Genomic DNA, 22,776 nt, shown 5'->3' on the forward strand with positions numbered 1-22,776 from the left:
ATACACTCCCTGTGGTTTCACGTGCTCTGTTCAGGGTGCATTAGATCAGTGCTCTTCGCTTTGAATTGGACTGTGATTGCTGTACTCACGTATTGCATGTGGAGAGCAACAGATTTTAAGCTAGCAAAACAGTAAAAAGTGAAAAGGCATTTGAGGAGTATCTGAGGGAATTCTCATGGGAACTGAAATGTTACTAATGCGCTCAAATATATTTAGTAAAAATTTTTTTAGAAATTAGGTTATTTAACATGGAACACACTATGGTAAAAAATTATATATGTGAAAAATATGTATGTACTGTGTATAGGTGCTCTCCTACATGATTTGCAGTGACCTCAGCCTTTAATTATCATCTTTGAGCTATGGCAGATGTACAAATATGTCATAACGCTAGTTATATAAGGAGAGAAATAGGATGATGGTATTTGACCTTTAGTATGCACTCTTTAAAGCCCTGGTCACGTTTCAGAGCACTGTACAGCAGATGCAGGATTCCACGTTGCTGGCAGCTGCTTAGTAAACTGTCTCATTATAATGAATGGAGTGAGCTTTATTGTGTCTTTGGAGAATTGGTCTTTCATTAAGTAGTGTCTTTTACAAGCTAACGTACATGTAGTCTATAAAAGTCTGGAAGAGTTTGAACTGCTCATATGGGCCTTAGACAAAGAATAAATCAGTAATTTAAAGTCCAGAAACATTTTAGTAATAAAATGAACTAATACAAAGGTTTTTGAAATCTAAAATGTCACATTTTCAGCAGTTCTATTTCTGAAATGTGGAGAATGCATAAAGATACATTCTGATTAGAAACTCATTGTGAAATATTTTAATTGGATTACTAGCATATCTTAATCTATATACTTAATAATTTAGATTTTTTTAAATATATAAATTACAGTGGAAAAACTCAAATGCCATCACTTAAACCATATTGTTAAACCATATTGTATATATATATATATATATATATATATATATATATATATATATATATATATATATATATATATAAATATATATATGAGTATATATTTCAGACAATGAACCACTGAAGAAACAGCATATAGACACATTACAATGAGTAAATTATGACATTTGAAACTATTCTAATAGGCTAATGGACAGTCAAACCTTTTTAAGGCACAGCTTTATTATTTTTCTTCTGATCAGAGTTCATAGCCTTTTTCCTTCCCTGCTGTGCAATGTAGTGAACAACAACCTTATGCATCTTTTTGATGGTTCTACCCTTCATGATGACCCCGATTGAGAGAGCTGCAAAATAGATTTAAGTGAGCCTATTCTCAGAGAGCGGATGTAATTGGAACAGCGAATCTTGGCGGTCAGCTGGCTGGAAGTACATAGAATCAGAGACACTTTAATAATCTCAATCTAGAAATAACCACATGATTCTCTGCTCCTTGAGCTATTTGACATGTGCTGAATATGTCCATCATGTCCAAAAACATGTGCTATTATCATAATGGAAGTCATTTTTAGGCACTTTAATAATAATGTTTATATATATATATATATATATATATATATATATATATATATATATATATATATATATATTTATTTATTTATTTATTTATATATACATAGTTTCTTTGAGAGTTTTGTGGTACATTTTACCGACTTAAGTTATGTGGAATAGGAACCTAAAAGAGCCTGATTTTGATTACTTTTTTATTTGACAAATAACTTACTTTTATTTTTCTAAGATAGACAAATGTCTATAAAAAACAAAGTCAATGTGCACGTTTAGCACTTGTTCAACTTTTGTCATTGTCATTAGCCAAAGCTCTTCTCTAGGTCAATCCATGAACCCAATATCATTATCCAGAATTATTTAGCAGGAACCCATACAGCAATAAATCAATCAATTAGTCAATCAATCAAAATTAATATACATTTCATCATTAGATATCTAAGCAGATGGTGAAAGTGTAGCACTTAAAGTTCCATTAAATTCATACTGAAGAACTCAGAAAATGCATTGATACCTTATGCTCTTAAAACTGCTTAGATATACCCTAGTGTCCTTTATGGCAATTTCTCCTTAGCACAGACATTTATTTGTTTTTTAAAGACTGGTTTGTGGGTTGAAGAATTTGCCTAATCAAAACACTGTCTTTTCGTCATTCTCCATTATCCTTTGAGCTAAACATCATTATAATTCAAGCATTGTGCTTTAGTACACTGGCTGAGATAGTCACACACACTGTACTGGCTGAGGAGGTTTATTTGTAATCAGGCATAAATGAGAATACTCGTAATAGAGGTTGGAAAGGTGACTTGTAATTTCAAGGGCCATGAGGCATATATCCATTCCCACTTCATTTGCTTTATGTAAATTTGCTGATAACTGATAAGTTGAGCTGTAACTCGACTGTTAGAGCATAGCCAAGGTCACTGTTTCAATTCCCAAAGAAATGCATGTTCTAATAACATGTATAGCTTGAATGCACTGCAAGTCGCTTTGTATAAATTTATCATCCAAATGGATAGATGTAAGTTTGATAAGGTTAATAAAAAAGTGAATGCCATGTATTTTTTATGAGGGTGGGGGGGGGTGTACAATGTGTCTTTGAGGATAACATTGCAGAATAACCTCTAATTCGTCAAACATGTTATAGATGGTTACCAGGATGTTAATATGTGATATAGTGATATGCATTGAAATGCATATGATATACAGTTTAAATAGCTTTTAATGTGTTTTTGATTCCTTTTCAGTTTTCTAGCAGGTTGCTAGGGTGTTCTGAGTAGTTGCTGAGTAATATGAATCCAAGTGTCTGTGACCTTCTTTTTCCTAGATACTCAGTGGAATTTATTTTAGTCCATTTTTGTCGTCTGGCAAGGGGAAACTGTAAGTCCGCACTTCTCCTCAACAAGCCATGCTTTGAGGTAACGCTCACAAGCAGAATGCACATATTTAATTGGTTTGCTCACATCCTCAATCAGGTGTAAGTGAAATGAATATGGATTCAAATTACTTGTATTCCTTCCTCCTCAGTAGCATAGAAAAATACAATCTAACAGTTATTCAGACTTTAATTAATCTGAATATTCATGCTTGTGATATTTACAATTGAAAAACTGTCCATATAAACATTGTTCACTGCTAAACAGCACTATAATTGTGTACTTTGCCAAATTGGCAGATAAAGAAGTGTGTCATTCTGTTATATTGATCGAAAATATTGATCGAAAAAAGATTAAAGCCCTAGCTTGGTACAATGCATGTCACATAGAACTGCAATGTAAAGAGAAAGAGAAAGGTGGGAGTTACAGAGGAGGTTACTGCAGACTTTCCTGCTTTTCCCAGATTGTAGTGATTATACTAAAGTGTTGCTTCGACACTTGTCTTGATTGGACCTGTATTTAACATCCGATCGCCTCCGTGGACAAACCCTGCTAAACATATTGATTCACTTGAGTAGCATCACTACAGCACTGATGCTATTTTTAGCGCTCTTTGCTTTCATCTCTGCCAATAAATGAGCTGAGCTGGTTCTTCACAAGTGCTCTTATGGAAAGCCCTGCGCAACATATGTATGTCATCATCATCATCATCATCTATCCACTCATAACTTTCACAAGCACAACATCACTTCCTTCCCTGTACTCTGCAGTCTAGACTCAAAGGACATTTTAAATGGCTTAAAAGGTTCTATGACTACAAACAAGATTTTCATTTCCATATAAGCTTTGTAGTTGAAACTCAAGAAAGGAGGATAATTTTCAGAGAGGTTCATGATTCCATAAACTCATTCAAGGTTCCCTCTGTACCACTGGACGATTGCTTTCTTGAGTGCTCCTTTCTTCCTATAGAGGGATCAAGAGGATAAGCAGGTTTCAGCAGAGCTTTATCACTGTCCACATCTCATCTCTGTTCAGTTTAGGTGTTTGTCAAAGCTTCTGCTACCTTCCGGTCGTCTGTCAGTCACCTCAATTAAAGCTTTCCTCTCTCTGTCACTGTCAGTACATTGCAGTTGTAGTTACACTTCTTTCACCTTTTATTTAGCATGCAACTGTATACGGCAGATTTTGAACAATTATCCTTTTTTATTAAAGGATTAGTTCCTCCAAAAAAGAAAAATATGAAGATATTTAAAGTAGAAGAAATAAAGTCACATTTTGAGATATGCATCAAGCAATCTAATACAGAAGAAGGCTGCATTTATTTGATTTAAAATACAGAAAAATAAATTGTAATTCCGTGAAATATTATTGCAATTTAAATTTACTTTTTATATACTATATATATATATATATATATATATATATATATATATATATATATATATATATATATATATATATATATATATATATATATATTAAAATAAAATGTATTCCTGTGAAGTCAAAGCTGAATTTTTAGCTGCCCCCCCAAAAAGATGTTTTCTATTTTAAAATATTATTTGTTTTATATATTATTTTTTATATGATTTGGTGCCCAGTAAATATTTATTTTTATTATAAATGTTTTTAAAAAATTAAATGGTCATTTTTATTAATTTATTTATTGGCAGTAAAAAAAAATATTTTAGTCTGTTCCTCAGGTTATTTATATTTGTGATGATTTGAAAATAAATATAATTAAGCTAATTTGACAGGGCTACAGGTACAACATTAGCTAAAAAAGAAAAAGCAGCCACTTTTCCGGTATTCAGCTTGCCATTTCAGTTCGACTAGATCTGATTAAGTTGTAAAGATGTAAATTTGTTTGTCTACTCTTCAAACACATTTCTGGCTCCATGATAATTTAGGAAAAATCAATGCCAAAGGCACCTTAGGCTCATAAGCATTTTCAGGTTTCCAGACTGTGATCCCTCTAGATAACCTAATTACACACCAATCATGAAAATCATTCATGAATTGAATGTCTTTGTGTGCCCATTCATTAGCCTCAATTTCCAGGTGATTGTACAATTGTCTGAAGTCACTGCAGCAGAATAAAAAAAGCTGGGAGGTGGGAGGATGATTGAATGAAGTACATTTATTTTAAAAACTATATTGGTCTTTACAAGTATTTTTAGTATACATTGTGTGCTGGACTGTATTGTTTATCTCTGTGTACCAGATCAGCAAACTAGCAGACTTTACAAGCTGGCAAAAATGATTTATTGCTGGGTAGGTCAAGCGCAAGTAGAATATTCTGCCATAAATCTTTGCAAAGCCTGTTATAACCAAGATCTGTCTGGATGCGTGGAGTAGCAGCTAAAAGAGGTTGAGGCGGTGCTAAAGCATTTGTTGCTCTAGTTCCCTGTATTCCTTCAGTGCACAGATGTTGCAGTTAAATCCCAAGGGGCTGTGTGACACCGTACATAGACACTATACAGGCCCAGCTGGAAGAAGGATGTGAACTGCTTCAGACACTGCAGGACTGGCTCATATGGGCAGAGTGGGCCATGCCTCATGCTGAGAGGCATTAATCAAAGCGATCTGAGTTCCCAGTGCCCATAGGTAGGGAAGGAGAGATGTCTACGGTAACTAAAAGAGAGAGAGAATAGCTGGCGGCAAATTGTCCCATTAGCTGCTTCCACACATGCAAATGTTCCTAGCAGGGCCCTTCCACCGCTTCTGAGGAGGCAGGATGTGTAAATAGCAGGTATTGTCGACATCTCGTTGACGTTTCATCAGTCTCTAATTTTTCAGCAGAAACACTGTTGGAATGCCCATCAGTGAAACCCAAACATGACAATTCGGTCATTATTCTGAGACATTGTTCCAATACTGTTTCCTGTCCTTGTATGCTGTTTTTCATCCTTTAGCAGCTCTTTTCTATTTCAGCTAAAAAAAAGGCATTGAAAACACCATAAAATACGTTCCTAAGACTTCTGCCTTATGAAAGCTAGGTTGATGTTCACTGAAACTCTTCAGTTTCTCTCTATTTCACATGCTTAAACTTGTTATGGCAATCTTAAAGGTGATATGTATTTCATAAAATAAAAATAAAAAAAAATCTTCCTGATGTTATTTCAGTTCTGTATTACTTTGATTTTTGGTGGCACATAAAAGATAATATTTTGAGAGATGTGGATACAATTGAAGTCAATGGTCGCCAAAATATCTTGGTCACCAAAGTTCTTGGAACTTTGAAAGGTTTAAATGTCTTCTATTTTCTTCCACAGAAAAAAGAATGTCTTACAGATTTTTTACAATTTTATCCCTTAAGGGGATAGTTTACCTAAAAATGAAAATTGCCCCATGATTTACTCACTCTTAGGTGTATATGACTTTGTTCTTTGAGACAAGTACAATCTGAGTTATATATATAAAAAAATGTCCTAGCTCTTCCAAGCTTTATAATGAATCAGTGAATGGGGGTTTGAGATTTCGAAGCCCAAATAGTGCATCCATTCATCATAAAAGGTACTCCACAGGGTGAAGCGATGCATTTGTGTAGGAAAAATATCTATATTAAAAAATGTATTAACTGTAATCTCTAACTTCCTCTAACTGTCATATGTGCATTTACTAGAGACATACCATGCATTTATGGGAGATTGCATACCAGCGGATGATGTAGGGCTCCTCCACACGAAGTAAGTTCTTTCCCTATACGATCTTTTTTATTCCACTTGCATAAAAACAATGTCATCTCAGGAAAAATCTGCATTAAGGACACCGCTGAAACCGACTCAAAGTGGTGTAGTATACATGCCAGACCAGTATGTGGTGCTGTAATTCTGCCACAGAATTATACACAGAGATACATTATGAACGGAGGAGACGAGTTGGAGCATGCACGTAAACCTTGTGCACTGTATACAAACCAACCACAACTACAAGAAAATCTTGTAAAGTTAAAAAAGCTAACAGGCTCAGTAGCGTCTGCAACACAAGCATGTAATCTGCCGTTGTTGTTGTTGCTGTTATGTGATGTAGCAGTGTAGGGTCCAGACGTGGGGTTATGACATCATCGTTTCACAAAATCTACGGATTGACTGTATACACGAAAACGCAAAGGTGTCATTTTAAGATGTATCCACTCCTGGACCCGTTTCCAAAAAATAGCAATTTCAGGTTCCCAAATGGATGGCTTGAGGGTAAATTATTGGGTAATTTTCATTGTGGAGTGAATTATCCCTTGAAGACTAAACTAGATGTATCTATGTGCCTTTTTTTTTCATTGCCAATGCGATTTCAGAGCTTCAGCGGAGGAGAAAATGATCAGCAATTAAACGCACATATGCAATGCGATAATTGTATATATTGTATAGATCTCTGGTTCATTAGAGTTTACATTGTCATTTAACTCCAGCATTTGTAATATCTCAACCATGCTTACAATGCACTGCTTGTTTCAGTGTGGCCCTCCAAACTGAACCACACATATCATCCTTAGTGAGCCAAATATAACAACACAAAAAAGCTAATTAGTGACCCCAATTCATGTTCATTAGTTATGCTTGTAATTAACAAAAGCCATTAATGTGAATAACCTGTCAGTCCTTTGATGATGCAATTTGACTTAATTGATGATGTCTCCCAGGATATTCGACCTGCGGAATGTAAATGTGCCAGTGTGGAACACACTCTCTAAATTCCTTTAGACAGACATCCATTGCAAATGTGATTCATCCAGCAACTCTTGTCACTATTTCACAGATGTCACTGTCCTTGCTGTCATAAGGGAACACGGATTATAAAAAGATGGACGTGTGTGTCTTCAAACAGGTTAAAAAAGGGTGGATTTGAAAACATGCTTACTAAAATTTGTTTCGCAACCCACTAAAAAAAAGAAAAAAAAAAGAAAAAAAAATATTTCTCTATCCATAATATTGCTTTCACTGAAAAAGTAATCTGAACCAGTAGAGAAAAAAATTAAGATTTAACACTGTTTATGAATTAAAACAGTCTAAAGCAGTTATATAAATATGTTGATGGATTCTGCTCTAAAAAAACAAACAAAAACAAAACAATAGGGGATGGAGTTTGTCACTGGAGAAAGCTTTATTATTGATCATATGACTTGGTACTGGCCAGAAATGATGGTTTAAATAAAAAAGAGACCAATTAGAAAGTTATATAATTAACATTATGCTTGCATTTAAGTACATTTATATTTTGTGGTTAAATCTTAATGGCATGATATATTGGATTTGCTGTTGATGCCAGTGTGTGACTCTTCAACTACTGTAACTGTTTAATGTGGTGACATTTAGATGAAATCTCATTCTTAATTTCTTTCCAGATATATTTTCACCGGCTGATATCATCATTAAATTTTATGTGCTGTGCATTTTAACACATTCGATTCATTAAAGTAATTATGCTAATCTGGTAAAGGGGCAAACAGCCAAAAGTCTGTCATGAGTGTAATTTGTGTGGTGCAATTTCCCATCTTGCAGACCTGTTCTGAGTGAATACCAGCATGCTTTACTAAAATATTGCATGCAGGAGTGTTACAACAGTTTAGTGAATTCCCCCGTCTTTAGAAATGCATTAAGTCTAGTATGTTGTAAGTGAAAAACACTTTCCCAGCAGCTGTTCACAGCCATTACCTAGAGATATGCAGGCCATTTGAAAGTAGCAGTATCAACCTGACTGATATGGTGGCATCAAAATGATGTTTCTCTGAGGGTGACAATCTTTTCTCCCCAAACTCTGCTACATCAGTCTTTTATCTGATTCATTGTCAGGTTAGCAACGCAGAGGAATCGTATAGCTATGAATGCCTGCCTTTGTATTCAGTCATGAGTTATCACTACTGACCTTTAATACTTATATGTCTTTATTCATATATTTTTTTTAATGTTACAGCAGAGGTCTTTAAATATCCTAAGTGTGTGGCATTTAAGCTTTAAATGTCATTAAAATAAGTATGTATGTGAGAGACGATATGATTCTTAGCAAGGCACAGTTTTCTGCAATATTTCAGGATGTGTCTTCAAATGTGTATGGACTCATGAGTTTTGTCCCAAGGTAGATTTTTATTAAATTAATAGTTTACCCAAAAAAGTAATTATTGACTCATCCACACATCCTCATCTGACCTTTTCTCCTCTGCATAACACAAGAGGGGAGCATCTGAATGTGGACTGAGGACTGGAGACTTTGTACTTCAAAAAGGACACAAAAGTACCATCAAAGTACATGATTTATGCACTGAATTGTCCATTTGTATTACACAGATGAAAGAAATCAAAGAGGATTTTTATTTTTTTTATTTAGGGAATAAACAAATATATACATGCATAAACAGTGGAAAAGGGTGAAAATGATACTGTATTATAATTATGTTACTGTAATTATGTATATTTAAAATATAAGCTACTGTTGTACTCATATGCAATGCATATGGCATATATACAAATATAATGGAGTGCCCATGGTTGGAAAAAAAACACCCACATTTAGTGATAAAAAGTCTTCACCTTTGTTCTTTGGACCAAGTCCATTTCTGAATTCTGCTGCCAGGTCTTTAAATCATGTGACTGAAATGGGTTTTTTGGATTAGTGACAGCCAGAGCACAAAGACAGCATGGTATGTTTATCTTTTTTTGACAATGATGAACAAGAATGTATGAGCCTGTTTAAAGGTGTTTCCGCATCTCTAAACAAATGCTTCAGGCTTCATAAAGGGCCTGTGAGGTTGCAGTGTGAAAACTTGAAGAGTGGTAATCAGAGTATCTTGAAAATGAAATGAAGATTTACGCATTTTGTACACAGTATTGAGAGCAAAACAAATCAACAATGGCAAAACAACACACTAAAACTCTACATGATGGCTTACTGAGTTAAAAAAGCAAGAAGCTCTTGCATTAATTGCCAATAGTATACATTTCTGATACTTAATATTAGAAGACTTGCCCCAAACAGTAACATGTGCAGCATCAGCTTAGTTGGTGATAAGAATAATAAGGTACTTGGAAGCAATATACCCGAGATCAGTTGAAACGGTATGAAAAACTCTCTTGAGAATATATATTTCGCCCGAGTGTGAAATGCAGCTGGCTTTATGCTTGAAGGGTCATAAAATCATGTGTTGCTGTCAAGTCTATCTGGTGGAGAATGATAATATGACAGTTTTGATGGCAGAACTCCATTTCCCATGCAGAAAACTGCTGGTTTGGCACTTTTATTAAGGTTCAATTGAGCTGCTGAGCTGACCAAGATGTCAGGAGCCTGAATGGGACAGACATCCCATAAATGCTGCCCACATTCACTCTCCCAGTCTCCCACTGAGTGGGAAATAAACCTCTCCATGAAGAGAAGCTTTTGTCTGTTTCCAAAGGTAGCGGTTTTGCTGGCAGACAAGTGAATAGACTGGATAAAAACATGAATGTAGTGTCCGTGACGTCAAACGTAGTTTTCTGAAGAGCGTTTTTGAAGTTTAAAGTGGGCAGAGCAGGACGTCCCGGATCATCGAAAATGGGAAAAAAGGCAGGAGCTGGTTGCTGAAGCCATGCCCACCTAGCTCGACAGCAGTCTCAGCAGTGTCAATCCACCTGTCACTCAAGTGGCCACGCCTCTAATTAGACATTGTGATGTCTATCAGCCATCGGCAATGGACAATGGCTTCATCTATTGGCCCAACCCTAATGGATAGTATGCACATTGGGATGCAATATATAATGACAGCTGCAAAAAACAACAACAAAAAAAAACAACAAAAATAAGTCTTCGAAGCTGTTGCTGCTCCATCTGACGGATGACAGCTATGAGCGGAATTCTGGAAAATAAACCATGGAACTTTGACCAATGAGAATAGTTCTTATATTAAATAAGTTAAATATTTAAAAAAATTGTCAGTTTAGAAACTTTGCCATGTGAAAGGGAACCGCACAAAGAATAAAAAGAAACATTGTAATAATTTTAATCTCTGTTTCGGAACAAAGCAATTGATCTACATGCGTGGAAGCACCCTAAAACAACAATATTGTCTCCTTTTTAACTCCTATTAAAGTAGGGTCATGGTTCAGTCCCCACCCACATTCTTACATAGTCCTAAATAAATGCAAATCTCTTCTATGTTCATTTTGTAAGTGCAAACATTTTGTCATATCCACCAGTGACTGTAATAATTAGAAGCAACAGGATCTTTTATTGATTGCCTGATTTCTATTTTTGTTAGGACAGTGTTAAAATGCTGTTTTTTTTTAATACATCTGTATTCTGTTAAAATAAAAGGTTTTCCCCAGATATATAGGAAAGAACATTGCTGTTTAAAACAACAAATAATATCATTTGAAAAGCGTATGCATAGATTCATCAAATGTCTGAACTGGTTGCACGGCCTTGAAAATCTGGTTATCTTTAAGAATATATATATATATATATATATATATATATATATATATATATATATATATATATATATATATATATATATATATATATATATATATATATATACCTGTATATATGTACCTGTATATATAAACCTACAATATATATACACACACACATAATATATAGATTGATTGATTGATTGATTTGATCAATTTGTATACAGTAAATTAAGTACAGTAAATTTTCCTGTGGCTCAGTGGTAGAGCATTGTGTTAGCAGCACAAAAAGTCATGGGTTCAATTCCCAGGAAACACACATACTGATAAAAAAATGTATAGCCTGAATGCACTGTTAGTTGCTTTTTGTGGCACATGATCCAACAGAAATCATTCTAATAAGCCTGATTTGGTGTTCAAGATAGATTTCTTATTCTTACCAATGTTGAAAACCGTAATACATTTTATTATCTATATGCTATGCTTTGCCTTTAAAGGGGTCATATGATGCTGCTAAAAAGAACATTATTTCTTGTATTTGGTGTAATGAAATGTGTTTGCGGTTAAAGTTTCAAAAAACACATTATTTTTCATATAATGTACATTATTGTTTCTCCTCTATGCCCCGCCTTCTGAAATGCGTCGATATTACAAGGCTCGTCAGTCTGAAAAAGCGAGATGTGCTCTCACTGAGCTATCCAGTGTGTTGTGATTAGCCGAATACCTCAAGCATGTGACAGAAATGTTATGTCCCTGAACATACTATGTATATTATAAAATATTTATATATAAAGTTCCAGACTGTCCTTGCAAAGTTTGACCTGCCCAACATATCATAAAACATAATGTTTAAAACACTTCAAATCGACTGATTGACTGATTGACAGATGAGGGGGCGGTCCTTCACTGTTGCCCAAAATGCATTAAGACAGGGGAAGCAGGGCTTTGCTCTTAACATGAATCATGACAGGTATTTTAAAAACCTCTGACATTTCTTACATTTTAATTTAATTTAGATTATTGTATTATATTATATTCTTTATTACATTATTATTTTATTTTATTTTTAAAGATTACAAAAGCATCATTGTACTACAGTCCAGTAATACGTATGTATTTTTCAGATTGTGCCAAGGATCAGTTCAACAGACCAATCCCTTTTCTTGTTATTCTATTAACTCTGATAATTTGATATAAAAAGACCTACAGTATCTGGGCTAGAACAAGATAGATACAAGTCTAACAATATGTGTACACAAGGCTAAGAACACACAGTGGCCCCAGCGGTGATGGGTATTTATGGGGAGAAATGACCCATTACTGTATCTAATTTGTGGAGAATCGATTCTGGTATCACGCTCCATCATCCACCCACAGCTGCTGTGATGTTTAGACTCAAACCAACCATTCATAGTGTCTGTCAGGCAGGGGATATAAAGCTGCTGAGAGACAGAGAGGAGAGAGGCTCATATCACTGAAGAAACATAAAGAATGGAAATGAGACATCTCTGCAGGACAACTTCAACCTTGATATCTTCATTTACTTTTAAAATGTACTCGGCACACCAATGAATTAAGGCTGAACTTTTGTTGAAACCAGTCTTCAATGTTTTCAAAGTTTTGTTAGACTTTAAAAAGATGAGTGGTTTATATGAGCATAATATAGCTAATATTGCACTCAATTTGAGCCTGGAAGCAAAGTTAAAGTTCTCATTGCATCAGAAAAAAGCTTAGAGTTCAGAAGAGGGAATGTATTTTAATGACCAAGAGAATTGTGTATTTTTAAAAAAAGTGTGCTTTTGCTTGAAGATCATTATTGGCATATTTCAGAATTAATTATGCAATTATCTCTGGAAAAAATCTAGGCTATCAAGTATTTTGTCTCATACTATTGAGTTGTTTGCTCGGTCTTCCCATCATCTGAATGACTTCCTGTGCTGCTTATCTTTTCATTCAATTTCCAGACCCGCAGATAACTGATATTCTGCCTCCTGGGACATTGACACATGAGACTGTGCATCAATACTGCATATAGATTTTATCTCAATAATCAATAGGCTTTAAAAGAATGTAAACATCCAGGTAAAGAGCAAATGTGGCTCTATTTCAGTATGTAAACATGCAGACCTGATGACTGATCTTTGACCAAGCACCAAAATGGAAAAGCTACTCCAAATAAGCACCATTGCTAAGAAAAAAAAAGAAGTTGTTGAATAGCAATCCATGTTCAAGCTGACAAAATGCAACAATTACTCAAAGAGCCACTATTTACCACAGCAGATGGGCATCTTCGAACATGAACACATCAAGGGTTGGATGGGCTACGGCAGCGAAATAACATGCCAGGCTCCACTTCTGCCAGTTAAGGATTGCCAGCTAAGGATTGGAAGATAAAGCCATAGCAGCCACATGAGCAAAAACAGATGAGTGAGGACAGGAAAACACAGCCTTGTCTGTTTAATCTCAATTTTCGCCATGTTATACAGATGCTGGGGTCAAAATTAGGTGTAAACAGCATGAATCTACGGATGCTTCCTGTGTTTAGAGTTGGCTGTTGGCAGTGTAATGATACTCAAAATGTTTTCTTGGCAAAAACTAAGCCCCTTAGTGTCAAATGAGCATCATTTAAATGCTAATTCGCATAAATGTGTTCTTTCTGACTCGTTTTATGGCCAGAAACATTTGTCCGTTTTAAATTGAAATTCCCAGCAGGATAACGCTTCAGGTCAGAGAAAACACATCAATGGTGTTGACAGCAGACAGTGGATTTCATGGCCTACAAATTGTAAACAGAGAGTTCCCGGTTGGTTATCTATATAATAGTCATTTCCTGTATTACATCTGGGAGTGACTGACCACATGATAACTTAAAGGGTTAAATTTCCTTCCCACTGGACAGGCTGCAATGCAGTTTTCACTCCTCTTTTGAGTGCTTAATCTTGTTTTAAACACACAGAGTTCAGTTATTTATGGGAATTTAAATGTCATCATTGTAGTTGCTCGCGGAAACACTGCATTTTACTGACAACCAACAGACCTTAAAGGGATAGTTCACCCAAAAATGAAAATTTGGCTAAGATTTACTCACCCTCAGGGCATCGTAGGCATGTCGGACATTCCCTCTTTCAGACGAACACATTCAGAGTTATATTCAACATTGTCCTGTCTGTTCTTGTATAGCTGAAGTAATTGGTGCCCCATTTCTGAATCCGAAAAAAAAAGTATCCATCCATCATAAAACTACTCCACACGGCTCTGGGGTGTTAGTAAAGGCCGAAGAAAAATAGAGATGCTAAAAACTTTATAAACTGTAATGTCCACCTTCTGGTCACTTAAGCAGGCGCGTTCACCACAAGTCAGTCGAGTGAATGACAGGCGTAACGAAAGGTGTAACGTAAGATCTGGGGAGAGAGTGATGAACGCAGATGCACAGAGGAGAAAGCTAAATGAAACACTTGTCACAAACTTATTTCAACATCCTGGGTATTGTTGACACATATGCACCATTTTAATCAAAACAGATACAATTTACGTGTTTACTAGAGCCCCTTTCACACTGCACATTGGTCCCGGAAAATTGCGGGAACATTGCTAGATTGCCTTCTGTGTGATTCCGGGATCGATCCCAGGTTGGGGACCTAGTAACATTGCCAGTTTCTGACATCACATTGGCCCATCCTCCATATTAGACCGAGCATTTTTTTTTTTTTTTTTAAATAAAAATACGGTGTTTTATTTCTCAATCGATTTCAGTACATAAATGTTGCTTTAATCAATTACAATATCCAAAGTATCTGCTATTTGAATAAATATCATAAAGGATGTATAAAATTAGGAGGACATATCTTACACAAGTCTGTTTTACTGTAAATCATATTAATACCAGAGATATTTTATTTACTCTTCATCTAACGAAAACTCACCCAGATGGCAGCTGAATATTTTTTTCTGGTGTACCAAACTCTAACCACTGCTCAGCCAAACAGATACAACTTGCTTTTAATTTATTTTGGTTGGCCAGATTCCTGCCAGACCTCAGCCAAATGCTGTTTCACACCAGACTGTGAAAAAAAACCCGCCGCGGCAGAATTAACCCAGAAGTGCCGAATGTAGGCCAGACTCGGCCAATACTCTGTTGTATCTATTCTATCTAATTGTTTTCTTTTTATTTATTATAAAAACAAAACAAAGCAAGCACACACATAACACGGAAAAAGATGTTATGCGAGCTAAACAATTATGTTGTTAAGACAACAATACGATTGCACACTACTTTTCTTCCTCACAGGCTCAATTTCATTCCTGTCAGAAATGAAATAGGCTTTATTGCGCTCTGAAAAGGTATGCTAAAAATGACAGACGTATGTCTCGGATCTCTTATTAAATATTTATTTGCTATATATATCTCACAGAGTTTTCTATAGCCACGTTTCACGATGATTATTTGCTCTTTTGTCCTAGCCTACACCTTTTCTTTCTTTGGCAGAAAAGATAGATTACCACTTATGTTTTTGCAGCTGCAGCAAACACAAAATACTTCAGAAACGTCAGTGGGCAAGGTCTCGCGGAGCCCGTGTGCCATTTTCTCTTTCTGCTGGTTCATCTTTTTTGTTGCGAAACATGAAACACCTGTATACTTGAACTATGTAACGCTGACAGAGCCTGCGAATAGTCCTTTGTAATAAATCACTTAATAATTGGGTTTACTGTTTCCTATCGAGCTCCATTATTACACTTCTCTCATGGATGAATGGGGAATTACTGCCATCTAGCGGGAAAATAGTTGTGAAGATGTTTAAATGCACATTCTGAATGATTGACTTCATGTCGACAAATTTCTTTCTTTATTTAAAATTTTACCTGAAACAACTGGTAGAGCAGTTTAACCTTTAATCTCTTATCTTAATCAGTAATTTGATCTGAAAAACAGTAGAAGAGTGCTGATATTGCCATGTTCCATTTTTACACTGCTGATGATGCACACAGTGGTTGGCCTAAAGTCGCAGGAGTGAGTCCACTTCATTATGAAAGAAGACTCTTTGAATCAAGTGCCACTCTATCAAAACCCCATCAGGAGATCAGGCAGATCTGGTCACGAATCCCGTCTCCTCTCTTCGTCTGCAAAAAATGTTTTGATAATGCACCAGTTTCAAAATTAGAAGCATATTCTTCATGAATGAATGTCCATAACAAAATGTTCTCAAAATGTGCATTTCTTATCATTTGAAAGTATCTTTGTAGCTTGGTCAAAAGTTGTTTTCATGCTACAACCAGCATAATGGCCTACATGTTTGTTTCTTTTCTCAGGGGTACCATGTCTTTTCTGAGAAGGTATTTTCTTACTTGGTGTCCTCAGGAAGTTTAAAGCAAATATACTATTTACTACCTGCACTTGATTGGAGGGACCCGCCTTCCTATCTATCTATATTTTTCTTTTTTATATAATATGGTGACTACTACCTTACCGAAATAACCTACACTTTATAAGCCATAGTCATATTGTGAAGTGAATAAAAACACACACAATATTTGAGATGAGTAATTTGCTCTTTATTTTTTTTATTTATTTTTTTTGTGTAGCTTGTCAGGAGGTCCCAGCGGATCATTTAACAGGATGTATCCCGTTGAAGGCAATAGCTCAGTGATATTTTTTCTGAACATGCTGTGATCTTCCCAGGTAAACGATTCCCTCCTGCTCTTTCCATCTGCTGTTTTTCACCAAACAAGGCAATGAGGTAGTGGGATTCTGGAAAGAGTTGAAGGAAAGGGCTGCTCTGCCACAGACACCTATGGTACTGTTTAGATGTTTACTGTTCAGGAGGTGCCAGCTTCAAAGACCGTCCAGGTTTAAATTCCAAATGATTTTAATAAAGTATAAAAATAATTCCAACACTGACGATCTCTTTCTGCGTGTGTTTGGTTAAAGGAATAGCTAACCTCAAAAAATTCAAAATTGCTGAAAATGTATTCACCTTCAGGTATTTCCAAGATGCAGATGAGTTTGTTTCTTTAAAGGAACAGATTATATATATATTAATAAATTCAAATCAAGCTGGAGAGCTTTCCAAGATGTCACTGCTATAATGTAAAAATACATATTTGTTTAGACATGTATTTGCAAAGTACAGTTTATACAAGATTTTATCCAATATACCAATACAGAAGCTGTTTCTGCACAAAATACATTTTGAGAAAAATATCCAAGAAATAAAACATATCCCATAAATGTAGTCTCCTTCAGTATAGAGTTTGTCTGACTTCCTTTTTTTAAACCAAGTATCTCTAGTTTATTTAATGTTTAAGATGTGATTGGATCATGTTTTGATACCTGGGGCATCACTTGACATAGATTTTGTTTTCTTTTGCTGGTGTAAGCAGGGTTAGTGAGAAAACAAATATGATTCATACTGACCTATGTCATCTGCTTTTGCTTCAAGCATGTTTGACTTTAGAAAAATTATTTTGTTTTTCTGCAAATGTGGCTACAGTGTCTCCATTTGCAGAAGGTTTAGATATAGATATGATAGATAGATAGATAGATAGATAGATAGATAGATAGATAGATAGATAGATAGATAGATAGATTCAATCTCAGAAATTGTTGATACAGCTAATCAGTTGCTTTAATTTGCAAATATGAATATATGCTTTAAGTTGCACATAAAATGTGTGTGATACAGTAAATGATAACTGAAGACATCACAGATGGTTTGCAGATGGTGATGTTTCAGCCATGCATGAATTAAACATCAGTTGGTCAACATCTTATAGACATCTGCAGGGCATAATATTTAGGCTTGCAGGGTTCATTAGGAAAATGATGTGTTGATGATATACCAATTAGTTTAATTTTTCTCTGACTTTACCTTGTTATTGGCTAGGGCAATGAGTCCTCATACTGTAAATAGCACACTGAATGTTATCCAGTCTTTGCTTTAATGTCTACAAGTGAGATTATATTTTCTAAATAACTGGATGTTAACAAGGAATTCATTTTTAATGAAGGTGACATTGCCTTCCTGCTTCCTAACTGCCTTATGCCCAGTCAGCAGAGCGCTTGTCTAACCTCTCAGATTTAGATCTGCTGAGTCAGCTGTCAGTTCCTGCTGTCACTTTCTGTTTTCTCAATCATAGATAAATGAAAATCAGAATCTTCACATATATTTGAACTACAAGACTTGAAACCATCTTTAATATATATAAAGATATATTGCTGCACCTATTGTTGAGTAGAGCTGCATGAATGAAGAACAAAAGTAGGTTAATTTAGAGAGTCTCTCTAAATTCAATTGTCGATTGTATTTTCATTTCTGAGCTTGTCAGAGTTTTTTATTGTATATATATATAAATATATATATAAATCTGACAAGCTCAGAAATTTAAATACAATCGACAATCGAATTTAGAAAGAATATATATATATATATATATATATATATATATATATATATATATATATATATATATATATATATATATATATATATAATTTCCACCAGGTCAGTGCTACAGAATAAATAATACAGAAAAACTACTCTTTATACAGAAGACAAGCATCGTGGTCAATGCTTTTACAAATTAATTTTATCTCATACTAGAAAACTGTGTCATCAGAGACTAGGTTTGGAAACTATTTTACATAATAGTCGGTGAGATAAGGTATTGTAGGCTGCTAGAAGATCGCCATCTAGCGTGGAATAAACGCAACGCTCAAATCGAAAACGAAAGTAAACTCTGTCTCTCTCGTATTTTCATAGGCTGTTAACGGCTCGTAGAAAATGGAGGAAATCATCGTGAAAAACAAACTTAACCTGATCAAATGGCTCAGTTTGGATCATGTATTTATTTTGCAACATGTTCAAGCTAATCAACTTATAACATCGCTTCATTACAGAGAACTGATGGACATGACCGGTAAAGACAGAGTCGTTATCAAACTTCTGGACATTATCATTGGAAATGGTGAAAATGTGTGTCGAAATTTTTTGAATTTGTTAAAAAATGATGATGTGAATGAATTGTATCCTGAGCTCAGAGAATGGATCAAAACAGTGGACACTGAAGGTAAGCGCATTGTGCATTAATAGAGAGGCCCAAGTTATATAACATTCATTCATACCATATTGCATTCAGCGACATTTTAGCTTAATTGGGTAGATAAATGGGCAGTCAATCTTTTTTATTTGTTTATTTTGATAATGGGGTTTGTTTAAAAAATGTATTTACGCCAGAACATATAAACATATTCGACCTGCTGAAAAACGTCTTCCAGCCTAGTGTGAAATCACTCTACATTAACAATAATTTAGTTCAAATATAATGTGATTGAATGGAAAACAATGATTTTTCAGAGTTGTAAATGGGCGCCTTAATGTCTTTATTAAGATAGTTCAACTTTAGTTTAATGATAATGATTTTTTTTTTTATAATGTTACAGACCTAAAAGCAGAAAAAGACTGCAAAGAACGTGGAGAAAGTAGTAACAGGTCAATACAAGGTTAGATTTTAGATCTTGATTCAGTCATTTTCTGTATATACAGTATGCATGCATGTACAGTACCCTCCAGTGATATTTGCACCTTAATAAATATGAGCAAATGTGGCTGTGAAAATAAATCTTGCAGAGAGAATTGCAGAGATTAGTTTAATCCTGAGGTCAGAGAGCCTAAAAAAAATCAAAGAGCCCCTACATCACCACATGTTTTTTGGGAGGGTTCAAAGAAGAATTGACCTGTCAGTAGACCCTGGCCCATAGTTACTGTTGCTCACTCAGACAAACAAACATCATGCTCACTGTTTTACAATGACAGCTGTCAGTGAAAACTTTCTTCCGAGTTGTTTCTGATAAATTTGGGACACAGATTGACCTTCGAGTGGGACTTAAAAATGCCATGGAGGGATACATATTATATATAAGATATTAAAACAAATATGTAAAAATACAGATCACAATGAAAACAGGAGAATTATGTTATGGTCGTTACGATCACAATGACAACATCCTGGATCAGCACCAATCATATACTGCAGAGTTAGATTAATTCAATTTACATTTAACCAGATTAATATGGAGAGGCACTCTCATATAGACCTTTGTTTATGTGCTTTTGACTTTCACTGCACAATATATGATGTGAGAACAGTTCGTTATTTAGGTTTTTATGTTAGCATGGGCTCACTAACTTTAACGCTAACATTAGCTTTTAGCCAGAGATACCTTTCTAAAGAACAAAGATGACATAAACATTCTGCTTGAGCAGATGAAAAGAGTATGACAACCAGAAGATGAACATTTTGATTGGAGTTCATTGAATGCTTGGGGACATTTTGCTCTGTTTTGGTTGGATGTAGGAAATGGAATAAAATAAATGACATTGCCTATCCTCTCAGGATAACTGGAATTAGTGTTACAAGTACCCTAGACACATAGTTTTTCCATTTTTGTAGCATAAACACCATGAAACAGATGCGAGTGTCGGATCTTCCAATGGTTCTCTACGGCGCTGAAAGCTAAAGATGTCGAGATCCACTCCTCATGCAACTGATACTCGACTGCCATTGGCTCATCTGTGTTTGAGGGGAGGGGCATACTGATAGGTCAATTCTCCTTGCTCATCCAAAAACAAACTTCAGCATATTCAGTTAGACACGACTGGAACCTCAAATGGCACTGGCTTCTATGGTCAGATGAAACTGAAGAAAGATCTTTTTGGCAACAGATGGGTTTAGTACAAACAGATGAAGGTACCCCATGCCCAAAGTTAAATATACTGCTGGATCTTTAATGTTGTGGGCCTTTTTCTGCTGGAGGTCCTGGACATCTTGTTCAGATGCATGGCATCATCGATTCTATCAAATACCAAGGGATAAAAAATCGAAACCTGGCTGTCTCTGTTAGAAACCATATAATTGGCCGTGGTTAAATCTTCCGTCAGGACAGTAATCCAAAACAAAAATGGGCCGTCCCAGTTCTCTGACCTTAACATTATAGAAAATGAGTGAGATGAACTGAAGAGAAGAATGAAGCTGGTCATCTGAAGTATCTGGAGAGATTCTGCATGAAGGAATGGTCTCTGATCTCATATCAGGAGTTCTCCAAACTCTTCAGGCTTTATGGGAGAAAATAATTAATATATTTAATTAATATATTCATATAATTAATAATTGTGGCCAACATGAACTAGAGAAAGCATTTATTTTAAAAATGAGATTTCCCCCCACTTCTTACTGTAAATGATAGGTTAGAACTTAGTAAATTTTTTGAATGAAAGATAAAAAGTATAAACTATGCAGATTTATTTTCACAGCTGCCTTTTCTCATATTTACCAAGGGTGCCGATATTTTAATGGAAAACTATGGATTTTCAGTTTGGAGTTGAGTTTTGTCAAGTGTCTTTATTCATTGTTCAAACTTAGTGACATTGAACTGCCCTGTATAAAAAATAACTGTAAAGTTGCTATGAATACTTAAATATGTATTGTGGTAAACTGGGTAGATCAATGTAATGCATTGCAGTACATTCCATAGGATGCTTGCGTGATTTTTGCAATCCAAAAAAACGTTTCTCTCTCTCTCTCTCTCTCTCTCTCTCTTTCCAGAGACTGCCACCACGACAAGACAACCAGGCATCAAAGTAAACAGTAAGTGTGATTTATATATATTTATATTGGAAACATTATCAGATGTATAATTAGCAATTGTATGAACTGACTGATTTTTTTCTCTTTTTTATGTAAAAAGGCAACATCTCTGCATCTGATGGCAGCGTTGTATATTCTCCAATAATAACTGGTGCAAGTCTAGGCTCCATTGAAATGAATATGACTCTTGCACCCTTATCCCTGACCAGAAGTGGTTAGTAAAAAACACTACCTGAAACTATTAAAAAATTAATTAAATGAAGTTGCTTAACCTTCAGAAAATATTGATTCTTACATCCATTATATCCATTATTACAGACCAGAAACCTGGTAGAGAGTGTGAACACAGGACAATACAAGGTTAGAGTGAGTTTATTTCTTTCTATTCTATATACTTATTTTTCTTTCCAGAAAGTATCTTATGATTTTTTATTATATTTTTGTATTTCCCAGATTATCAGAAGTTTCTAAAAGAAAACACCAGTCTGCTGGTTCAAAGAGTGAAGAACATTGATCCAGTTATTGATGATCTTGACCTAAATGTTGAATCAGTTGCAAATGTGAGAGCGAAGCCAACAGATCAAAACAAGATGCGGGAACTGCTCACCTATGTGAATTGTGAAAGCATTGCTAAGGACCTGTTCAACGCTCTGTGCAAGCATGAAAAACATCTAATGAATGAACTACTGAACAGCTACTAGTTGTATTGTTTACCCACCAGATTACTGTCAATGCCAATAATACATTTTTATAAAGTTTTTTTTTAAAGTGATTGTTCGTGGAGTTTTCCTTTTTTTATATAAATTGATAACCAAGTTGGTAATACAAATTGCTAATCAGCCAATCACATGGCAACAACTCAATGCATTTAGGCATCTAGATGTGGTGA

General features: G+C 35.1%; 1 protein-coding gene across 2 annotated transcripts; it reads left to right on the forward strand.

The window, feature by feature from the left end:
- The first annotated feature begins 18,963 nt into the window (after positions 1-18,963).
- si:dkey-10c21.1 (uncharacterized) lies at positions 18,964-22,659 on the forward strand. Of its 2 annotated transcripts, XM_052565236.1 has the most exons (6): positions 18,964-19,310; positions 19,684-19,743; positions 21,846-21,887; positions 21,988-22,101; positions 22,206-22,247; positions 22,341-22,659. In XM_052565236.1, the coding sequence occupies exons 1-6, from the start codon at positions 19,025-19,027 to the stop codon at positions 22,586-22,588; spliced, it is 792 nt and encodes a 263-aa protein (XP_052421196.1). In that variant the 5' UTR covers positions 18,964-19,024; the 3' UTR covers positions 22,589-22,659. The 2 variants fall into 2 exon arrangements, with proteins under 2 accessions (XP_052421196.1, XP_052421197.1); XM_052565237.1 differs by lacking the exon at positions 19,684-19,743.
- The last annotated feature ends 117 nt before the right edge of the window (positions 22,660-22,776 follow it).

The sequence above is a fragment of the Carassius gibelio genome, chromosome B9 (assembly GCF_023724105.1).
Source record: "Carassius gibelio isolate Cgi1373 ecotype wild population from Czech Republic chromosome B9, carGib1.2-hapl.c, whole genome shotgun sequence".
Classification (NCBI taxonomy): Eukaryota; Metazoa; Chordata; class Actinopteri; order Cypriniformes; family Cyprinidae; genus Carassius; species Carassius gibelio.

What these genes read in the sequence shown, in the direction of transcription:
- si:dkey-10c21.1 (XM_052565236.1), top strand. Translation starts at nt 19,025, where the DNA reads ATGGAGGAAATCATCGTGAAAAACAAACTTAACCTGATCAAATGGCTC. An exon ending in CAAAACAGTGGACACTGAAG is followed by an intron (nt 19,311 to 19,683) that starts GTAAGCGCATTG and finishes ATAATGTTACAG; the next exon opens with ACCTAAAAGCAGAAAAAGAC. An exon ending in TGAACACAGGACAATACAAG is followed by an intron (nt 22,248 to 22,340) that starts GTTAGAGTGAGT and finishes TGTATTTCCCAG; the next exon opens with ATTATCAGAAGTTTCTAAAA.